Raw genomic sequence first — 11,172 nt, forward strand, 5'->3', positions numbered from 1 at the left:
ATAAAAAAAAACTACTTTTACATGAAAAGAAAGTGTCTTGTCAATTTTAAAAGTCTATATTAGAATTTAATGACTTATAAATAAAATTAAAAAATAAAATATTTAAAAAAATATTTTTCTTTTAAATATTACTTTTATGGATGCATTGGAAGTCGATCCATAAAAAAAATTGTCAATGAATATATTATTATTTTTTCTTTAAATCTATTAGATGAATTGGATTTTTATGTGAAATATTTAATAAATTTAAATGAATTAATTGATTTTTTTTATCTAGACCATTATGAATCATCTAAAAAATTATCCAATCCATTCATTTATCATCCTAATTATAAGATCTTTTATTTTTATTATTATTTATTATTTAATATAATAAAAGTAAAAGTAATTTAGTAGTTTATTTCTTATTTTAAAAAAGAATTTATTATTTGACTATATTTATAATAAAAATTAGTATATTTAAAATATTACTTTAATGGAAAGAATATGATTTTATTTATACAAAAAAAGAATACAATCACCAAATGTTCAACTAGAAAGTTAAAGATCCAATCAATAAATCAATAACAAAACATGACTATTTTGACATATTAAAATACTAAATTAAAATTGATTCGAAATTCTTTAGTATCAAAATCTTAATTATAAACTCTTTTTCCTACAATCAATGTTGTGGCTATTTAAAAAGAAAATCCTATGTTCAATAGTCAAGACAAGAGTTAGCAAAAGTGAAGATAAACAAGAGAAAAAATATGTTGAGGGAAAAATTGATAGTGTCACTCATAATATGTTTATGTGTTTCTTGTTCATCACTGAAAATTAGAAGTGATTTGAATTTTGGTATGTTGCTTAAGGGTGGGCTTGTTCCTCCATTTGGGTCAAGCATAGGAATTTCATATTCCCTGCCACGTCTTCAAAAAAAATTAAACTTTGGTATGTTATCTACGAGTCTTATTCCTCTATCTAGATCAAGTCAAGAATCTTCAGATTCTCCAACACCTCCTCAAAGAAATTTGAATTTTGGTATGTTACCTAAGGGTCCTATTCCTCCATCTGGGCCAAGTAGAAGAACTCCAGACTCTCCACCACCTCCTCAAAGAAATTTTAATTTTGGTATGTTACCTAAGGGTCCTATTCCCCCATCTGGGCCAAGTAGAAAAACTTCAGATTCTCCACCACCTCCTCAAAAAAAAATTTAATTTTGGTATGTTACCTAAAGGTCCTATTCCTCCATCTGGACCAAGTAGAAGAACTTCAGACTCTCCACCACCTCCTCAAAGAAATTTTAATTATGATATATTCCCTAAAAATTCTATTTCTCCACCTAGACAAAATAGAGGAATCTCGTATGCTCTACCACCTCTTAAAATATATTGAATTTTATATGTATTCCTCTATTTAGACTAATAAGAGAAACTTCATATTCTCTCCCAGTTTCTCAAAGAAGATTTCATTTTGATGTGACTTAAATGTATGTCTATTCCTCCGTTTGGGCATAATAGAAAAACTTTATATCCTCATAAATGTTTGTTCCTCCACCTTCACATGCTTCAGACTCTAACTCACTTCCAATTGTGAGATGAATAAAATATGTTTTGTTCTCATATTAAACAAAGGTTGTCCCAGAGTATTAGTCTTCATTGCATCTTCTGGGAACTTTACGTTCGAATTAATAATGATATTTCATAATAATCTGTTTCAATAGCCAGTGTTGATTTAGGGTAATGTAAAAACAATTTGAATATTAGGCTCAATTAATTATGCCAACGCAAACGATATTTATGTTCTCAAACTTTGAAAGAAACAGAGAAACAAAGAAATAGAGAGGATCTTTTCTTAAGAAATTTATTAGGGTAATGTCATGTCTTGAATGCCATTCACAGGCAAAATTTAGCGTGCAAAATGGATGTATTCGATCGAATTATAATAAGATTAAATTATTCATACATTATGAGTGTCAATCATTTTACGTTTTCAACTAATCATAAATAATTTAAGATATTTTTAAAAGTAGTAATTAAAAAAGTAAAATCTTACTAAAATTAGTGAATTCAAAAATATTATATTATATATATATAAAGTTTTTTTTTACTAAATTAGTTGACTTTCACGTCTAAGCTAAAGACATTATTTTACAGTTAATATATTATTATATTAAAATTTTATAAGAATGTTAACTACATTTTCTTCATTATTCTATTAGAGTATTAGTTAAAATTTATTTTGTATCACACAATGAGTCTTTTGTTAAGGTTCTAAACTTTGTAATTTTTAATAAATTTAAAACAGCAATATAGTAAATATTAAAAAGGTAGTATTAGATTGAATGTTGCTAACATTTATTTTTTAGGTTAAATTATATTTTTATTCTTTTATCTTGTTTTTAAAATTTATTTTATTTTTTTATTTTTTAAATGTTCATTTTAATCTCTTATTTATTAATTTTGAGTCAATTTAATTCCTTTGGAACAATAACTATTTTTACATTTGAGACACAATTTTAATTTTTTTTACTGATTTAAAAATTAAAAGTCATTTTATTAGATTTAATTACATGAAAAATATTAAACATGCATGTAATTCAAACAAAAAAGTATTCTAAATATAATAAAAATTATATAAAAATAAGTTTTAAAAGTAATTGAAAATTTAATTAAAAAAAATCATTTTATATTATTTTTAAATTTTTCGTAAGGTATATTTTTCATACAATTTAGAGTATGTTTATAATCTTTTTTAATTTAAAAGTCAATTCAATTTTATAATTTTTATTGTTAAATCTAATGTTACAAGTTTCGTATTTTGAATAAATCAAAAGTGGATTCAAAATAGTGTTACACAATTGAAGATGAACATTATTTTAAAATGACTAAATCGATTCAAATATAAAAGATAAAGAACAAAAATAAATATTTTAACAAATAAATGATTAAAATAAATATAAAAATTAAAATAAAATATCATAAATATAATTTAGATAATTTCTTATTAATTATCTTAATATTTTATTTAAAATTCTTATTTTTTTATCCTACCATTCATATGGTTGCAACTTTCCTTCTCATTTTAAAAATTTAGTCTTTTCCTCCTTCTGAAAAATACAGGAAGCTTTTTTCTTTTTTTCTTTTTTTTTTTCATTTTTGAAATAGCATTACGACCATCACATAACAATAAGATATTCACCTGTAGATTGAGTTCTTGTGAGGTAGGATTTTTCTTTATTTTTTTATTCTTTTTCAACATTTTATTCATTTAATAATGTTCCATTTTTTCTTTTTTCTTCCCCACTCTAAACAAGTAATTTTTTTCATATTGATTATTATTTTATTTATTTCTTTTTCTCCCACTCTATACAAACGAAATCAATATTTTGAAATTTTTTTCCAGTAAATTTATCAAAAAATAAATAAATTTGATTATATTTAATTATTAAAATAATGTCATTTTCACAATTTTTTAAAAATAAAACTTTTTTAAACATACTCAATCAAATTGTCATAATTGCATTTTGTGTAACGACTTGTCTATATAGTACACTAAACAAAGTCACTATTACGATTTACGAGTAGAGAAAGTTAGTCTACTAAAATATTTAAGATTATAAAGGAGTAAACGTGTCATACATATATATAGAATATGAATATAAAAGTAAAACACCTATATTAATATATGCAATATATATGCATACAATAATTCAAAAATAATCATATGTCATAGTGTCGATCAAGTACAATTATACAAGTTACACATAATAACATCACCTCCAACTAATCAGACCATACCGTTTTCTAGTAATAACTCCTTGAGTATAGCCTTGATTTGTTTACATACAACGTATGATTATCGCAATTTAAATCACATGAAAACAGGAAGAGTAAGCTAGAGTTTGAAAACTTGAAAATATAGAAGAAGAAAAATTTATAACCTACAACATCATAGCAAAACATACATGAAAGTCAAACACTCCCAAAGTAAATATGTTTCTCATCCACACCATGTCAAGCAAAACATTCAACAATGTACATGATCACACCACCACACACACCATATGCAAACATCTCAACCAATGCGTTGTCACGCATTTACCTATGAAAATATCCTAACAACATGAGCAATCTAAGTGACTCCACCCTACCAAACCAACCCAATAGTTTTTGCACCCGAAGCGCCTGCTCGATCACAACAAAATGGGATACCAATGCCTCTTTTGGTTTCTCAGGTCTTGTCATTTACATTCGAAAAGTTTGGTTCTATCGTTGGGAACAGTACAGTTGGATATAGGTTTACCGTGACCTTGATATGCATTTCCAAGTTAAATATGGAGTTCAAGCACTGATTATCCTCAAGGAACCACCAACCTTTCCAGGTACTTGGTTAAAGGTTGTAACCTTTGACCTCTTACCTTATTTAACCACTAACTAAGGGCATAGAAGAGACATCAACACACCTCAAAACTCACTCCAAGAGAGACATCTACTCAGGGAGGATTTTCCAACAATGGTCTTCTTAAGAACCACACCAAGATTCCTTATGTAGGATTTTCAATTTTCAAAAATAATTTTTCTCCCTCAAATTTTAGGTTAGCCAACATGTTTTATTGTCGTACCTCATTCTCAACATCCACACCTCGTGCATACATCATCTATATACATTACATCTAGTCAATACATATAAAGATTAACAACAACATTATTCGACGCCATACAAACATTTATATATGTTATTTCAATCAACATACATAGGACAATCTCTATGCACCATATACAACATGCAATATAACTCAAAAAGTCTATTCATGTTCACCATACAACATTCCAAAATCGCACCAATCATCTAAGCATCTCATGCTTGTCACAATATACCTTGCGCCTTACACCATCGAGGTAGGGAGCTTTTTGCCTCGTTCATGCTCGACGCCATCCAAACCATGCCCAACGTGATCGGGGTGAAGATCCTTTATAACCTCATATTTGGTGTGGCAAAACCCACATCTAACCTCATATTGGACAAAGAGTCTCTATCTGACTCATGCTTGGTGTCACCTTAGTAATGTCCAATGTCAACAAGTTAGAGAATTCTTACACTCTCACGTTCGGTGCCATTCAGCTCGTGCCCAATATCATCCTAACTCGAGATGAGTCTCTTTACTCACGTCCGATGTTGCCTATCTTGTGCTCGACGTGACTAAGATAGAATCCTCTGGTTAGAACCATGCCCGACACCATGAAGGTGTGCTCAATGTGACTGTGATTTCTACACAATGTAGATCATGAAAATCACCTCATTCACCTAAAACTTAGGAAATCCAATACATGTATTGCATTCAATAGTATACACACATCACATAGAACTGAAAATCATCAAGAAACAACACATGCAAGTCAACTTGCATCATTCACCAAAATCACCCTCATAGATGATGAAAACAACAACAATAATTCAGCAAATCACCAAACCAATTCATCCTAACTTCACTTACCTTAGACTCCAGCCACCAAGAAGAATAAATGAGGAAGAGGAAGAAAAGAACTTCGAGAAACTTTGCACCCACACCAATTCTCAGCTCCAACAACTTCAAATCACCACCCTAGGATTAAGGAACCTCTCACACCTCCAAGAAATTCAGAAAAAGAAGAAGATTTAGAAATCCAGAGTTTCTTACTCTACTATCTCTCTAAAATTACTTAGAAGTTGAGTTTGCGAGACTTAACTCTCATGGAGAAACCTTATATACTTTTTCACTTAGGATCAACTGGACCATTGATCAGAGACCCATACCGTTTACCCAACTCACCCAAGTATAATGTTACATTTTGTGTTCCAATTTTACTTTTTAACAATTTTTGTCTCCAATTTTTTTTTTTGAATTATGCCTTTAAACTTTTAAATTATTACAATTTATGTTTTCCTATCAACTATTTGTTAAAATATTAACGATTTGTTAACTAATGATATGATAATTGTGAATAAACTAAGGATATAACATATTAATTGTTAACTAAATAAAAAATAAAAAATATATATTAATTAGTTTAATTTTGATTTTAAATGTATAAATATAATACTTGAATCACTCGAATATCAAATTTATTTAGTTTGATCTGAATTAAAAAAAAAAATTGATCAATTTAATTGATTTGAATTATGAGATTTATCTCATATCCGATGAACACCCTAATCGTGTATACTTAATATAGCTTTATTCTTATACCTTAGAAGTTTGCCGTTTGTTTAATACGAGCACAAACGACAAATTGATACGAAATTCCCCCCTTTTTATCCTTCGTTAACCCTTTGAAGGCCCACAGAGCAACTTAAGAAATTAAATAGATTCCCCAATTGTATAAAAGCACCGTCTTTCAAAACACTTTCTTTTGTATTGGAGGGTGCAAATTTAACCTTTTGTTGCTCATACCCTGCTTTATGCATTCATACTGCAAAATCCAAGCAAGTAAAATGGCAAAAAAAGTTGCCAACAGGAATGGCAATTGAGTTTCGCTCAAATCATACACACGGGGTCACTCAGCTGACGGAGGGACATATCCCCCTTAAGTTTCTTTACCATTTTTTAGCTACATTCATCGAATATTCTAATCTTATTATTTTTTCTGAATTATATTTTTAATTTGTGCATAAATTAATATTAATTTATTAAAAATTTATTTATATTCATATATAAATCTTATTTTTATTTTCTATAATCTTATTTTTAACTTTTAATTTGTGTATAAATTAATTTTAATTTATTAAAATTATTTTAATATTTTTAATCTTCTTAAAAATGCATATAAAGAAATTTATTTTCCCCTCAGTCAAATACCCTGGTCTTTCCTCATAAAAAAAATAGTAATAGATAATAATAATTTATACTGGCAGCAGACAATTTTTTTGTTGTTGTTACTGGGTTATTATTGGCAAGCACATCCACTGTTCTTTAACTTCCGGACAAAAATCTTAGCAATAATGTATCCAAGACGGAGTTTATATTTTATATAATATAAGAAAAATGCTTAAGCTGAAAAAAAAGTGGAAAACATAATATAAACTTGTATAATAAAATGAATGAAAAATATTTTATTGTGTGGATGGATGATTTGGCCACTCTCCATCAGAGGAATTAGCATTGCTCATAATATAATAAAATTTTCTGCGTGACATTGTGTTTTTAGCCCTATCCCATGATTGCTTCAGAAAACAGAAGAAAGCCCTGAGCCGCAGAACAAGATGAGAGTAATATTAGAAAGGTTTTGGAATTTGGATCAATGAGAGCCACCAATCTGTAGCCAGTAACAGCTTTTATGAAGCAGCATAGTACGTCATTTGATTGTATGGCGAGAAAACCAGAGCCAACAAACAACATTACTACGGAGGGATTATCAACCATCATGTCAAAAATCCATAAACATTAAAATCTCTATCCATGGGAGTAAAAAGAATGACAATATCAATATAGTACATGGTATAGTTCATCTATATAAAAATAACACGTGTGAGAAAGAAAACAAAAAGGAGAAATTCTAACCTAGCGAATTCACCTGAAGCAAACATATCGTATTTTTCTTTTTTTTTATTTATTTATAAATAATATGTCTAAATCTAAGACGAAGGAATGTTTGGACGTTATTTCCACTTATGAAACTCAGGTTGTTCTTGTTCCTTAAACCTTGCGAACAAACCTTCGATGGCAACATCGAATGCGTCCTTCACACCCTCTAACCCGTCTTTCGTTTTCGCGTACACCAACCTCGGAATGTACTCGATCACTTTCTCCCTCATTTTCCTCACCTCCTCCTTGCTGAACCTCTCAAGCACGCCTTTCACGGTCAAACTCCCATTCTTCACCGCGTTCCGGTCTATGAAAACCGAGTAACTCTCCGGTTCACCCGGCAAGAACCACTGGTACTGCAGATACGCGGTTCGCCGCCAGAAGAAAACCGGAATCGAACCGGCCACCATGCAATCGAAAATGGAGCGGCGCGTGAAGCTGTCCCCCCTCGGCTGCAAGCAGAAATCGGAGTCCAGAAAAGTCTCGAGGATCGCCGACGTGCCGTTCGAGCACCGGGTCCCGGCGCAGTTCACCTCGCGGCACGACTCGCCCGCGTCGCGGCACTGACTCAGCAGAACCCCGCGGAAGTCGTTGCGGAAGGCGCGGCGAGGCGCGCCGGCGAAGCAGAAGAGCGCGTGGCGTGGGCGCGCGCGGACGAATTGCTGCCAGCGCGTGAGGTCGGATTTGGAGCGCGGGTGGAATCCGGTGGGGTAGGGAACACCGATGTCGAAATAGTCCCAAGGATTACGCTCGATGAGAAGGCGCGTCACGTTTCTTATGCCCGCCTTGTAGATGCAGCTAGAACCCCAATCCTCGTCTTTAGAGCGACGAAAATCCCACGTGATGCGCCCCATGGTAATGAAGTGATCCCAGCCGTTGGATCTTTTAAAATAGGGTTGGTCCTTAATCCAGCTTAACATCATATCGCAGTGGCGATCGCGTTCCTCTGCGGTTGAATTTAGCCACAGGTACTTCCCCACTGCGAGTCCAGCGTAGAACGGGATGTAGAAGGCCGTAGCGGATTCGGGATCCATGACCCTGCACTTGTGGTTGATTATGCGATCGTGGAAGAGGATTTCGGTGACGAATTGGTCCGTCCAGTGCCACGCCGGGAGGAGATCCTCCGGGACGATTCCGGCGAGGGCGGCGGCGGCGGGTTGGCCGAAGCCGTGGTTGGAGAGCGCGTCGCAGCGGGAGCTCCAGGGGTTGAGATTGTCGCAATTTTGGAGGATTTGGTGGTTGAAGGTTTCGGGGAGGTGGTAGACGAAAAGGTTGCCGGAGGCGCATTGTTGGAGGGCGCGGGCGGAGTAGTGGACGGCGGGGAGAGGAGAGGGAATGGAGGAGGGGAAGCTACGGAGGCTGCAGAGGAGGAGGATCTGGATGAAGAGGACGGTGAGGATGATCCATGTGCGAGGGTTTTGGGGGGAGAGAGGGGTTTGGAGGAGCGTGGTGAGGGTAGTGAAGGAGGTTTTGGTGTTTAGTTGTTCGGGGGATTTGGGAAGCATGTGAGACAAGTTGGGAGGAGTGTTGTGTGAGGGATGGAAAGTGATGCCCTGCTGCTGCCTGCTGTGGTTTGGGTTTAAGTCTAAGTTTAAACTTTAAACTTTAAAGCTTGGGTTGTGTCATGTGTGGGTACTGGGGATAGAGATTGAACAATGCTATCATATGTACACTGACACGTGTATCGTCCGATTACCGTCTGCCAACCGCAACCGACAGGGGATTCACTTCAAAAGGGACACGTCCTCCTGTGTGTTGCGCCTGTTATGTAAGGTTGTTCACTAAACTATTTTTATTTTCAAAATTAACCTAAACTATTTTTTTATTAAAACTACATTTTAAATTTAGAATAACTAAACTACTATTAAAAAGTAGTTCACCACACTTTAATTATAAAATATGCTATAATAACTTTTTCACAATTATTATACTCAATTTGTATATATAATATGTAAAAAAAAATTAAATGTTGTTACCTAATTATACATTAATATAAATAATTAAAATATTCACTTTTTAATAATTATTTGACAAATTATATTTTATATATTTTTTAATTGATTTGACTGTGTATATATGTATTAAAAGTTAAATTTTCTTTTAAATTACATTAACTACAAATTAAATTATTTAACATTTTAGAAAAATCTTACATTAATTTAAATAATATTTTTTTTTTGTTTTAATTTGTTTTATTTATATGTAGCTTTACATTACTCTTTTAGTCAAATGTAACGAAAAAACGATACTTTTAGGGGTTAACCGTTGTTTCCTTTAATATTATTACATAATTAAGTCTCAAACTCAAAAATATTAATTAAGTTGAAATAAATTCTTTATCTATTGATAGGGCTATTAAAAATTATTTCAAGTTAAATTATTAGAAAACAAAATTAAATCAGACTACTAAAAAACTCAACTATTTTTTACATTAACTAAATTGAACTAAATTTTAAGTTTGATTTTTAAAATCTAAATTACTATAAAAATCACCCTATTTCGGTTTAAATCATAAGAAATTTTTTTATTTAAAGCACAAAAATAATTTAATTCATTACAGAGTATAATTTATTTTGTACTTTTAGAATGTTGTTAACTAAATTACTAAATACTTCAGGTTAATTTATCTAAATTATTTCATATATGCTTAGATACCAATTTAAAATTACGTTCATAAAAAAAAAAAAAAAAACATACCTTGCAATTAAGAAAAAATAAAAGTTTATGAGTATAATTTTTTTTTCAGTTACCAAATACGCATCCCTGGATAGTTTAGTTTAGTTTGATGAACTATTATAATAGTTAAGTTCAGTTATCATATAGTTTAGTTTAATTTTTTTGAACGCCCTCTATTGTGTTTTATTTACCTCTCTAATTTCTTCACTACCTCTTCATGAATGACCTTCGCTTTGACATACATTAAAAATGCAAAAAACTTTGTGAACATCATTGCATTTATATTGTGTAACGTGTATGTTTTCTTTTTATCAGTAAAAATCACCAACAAAATTTTCTATTCATGCAATATATATAGATGGTTTTACGGTGAGAAAATTTACCAATAAAATAATGTTAGTATGTTGAGTTTTTTCTAACTACTGTAATTAAGACTTTCTTAGTTAGATTTTGAAAAATTCCTACGGAATTAGATCTTTTAAAAAATCAAGATTTATTCACGCTTGTAGATTTTATTGGAGAGCAAATATGGGTGGAAAAACTACCAAATACAAGGAATAGGGGCTTTGTACTAAAGGAAAAAATAAAAAAATTCAAGAAAATTTTGAAAGCATGGGATTAAGGGAAATCAAGTGACATGAAAAAGGAGATAGAAGAGGTAACAAAAAAATTAAATGTTGTTGGGACAAAAAAAAGTGATATTGTGAGTTTGTGCGAGAGGAAGTTAATAGAGAGGAAGAAACTTCAAAAGAGGTTTTGGAAGTTGTTGACAAAAAAAATCTTTTGTTTCAAAAGTCAAAGGTTATATGATTGTTGGAGGCGGATGGAAACTCGAGATATTTCCGTACAATTATTAATTGGAGAAGAAATAAAAACATGCTGAGGAGATTACATACAGAGGATAAATGGTGCAAAAAGTCGAATAAAGTAAAAGAAAAAGTTAACAACTT

General features: G+C 31.5%; 1 protein-coding gene across 1 annotated transcript; it reads right to left on the bottom strand.

Moving 5' to 3' along the window:
* Positions 1-7,388: 7,388 nt before the first annotated feature.
* GT18 (glycosyltransferase 18) lies at positions 7,389-9,181 on the bottom strand. The gene has a single exon (XM_020381580.3). It carries the CDS (start codon positions 9,049-9,051, stop codon positions 7,621-7,623), a length of 1,431 nt encoding a protein of 476 aa, XP_020237169.1. The 5' UTR covers positions 9,052-9,181; the 3' UTR covers positions 7,389-7,620.
* Positions 9,182-11,172: the final 1,991 nt, after the last annotated feature.

Source organism: Cajanus cajan, chromosome 7 (assembly GCF_000230855.2).
Source record: "Cajanus cajan strain Asha chromosome 7, NIPB_CcT2T_4, whole genome shotgun sequence".
NCBI lineage: Eukaryota > Viridiplantae > Streptophyta > Magnoliopsida > Fabales > Fabaceae > Cajanus > Cajanus cajan.

What these genes read in the sequence shown, in the direction of transcription:
- GT18 (XM_020381580.3), bottom strand. Translation starts at nt 9,051, where the DNA reads ATGCTTCCCAAATCCCCCGAACAACTAAACACCAAAACCTCCTTCACT.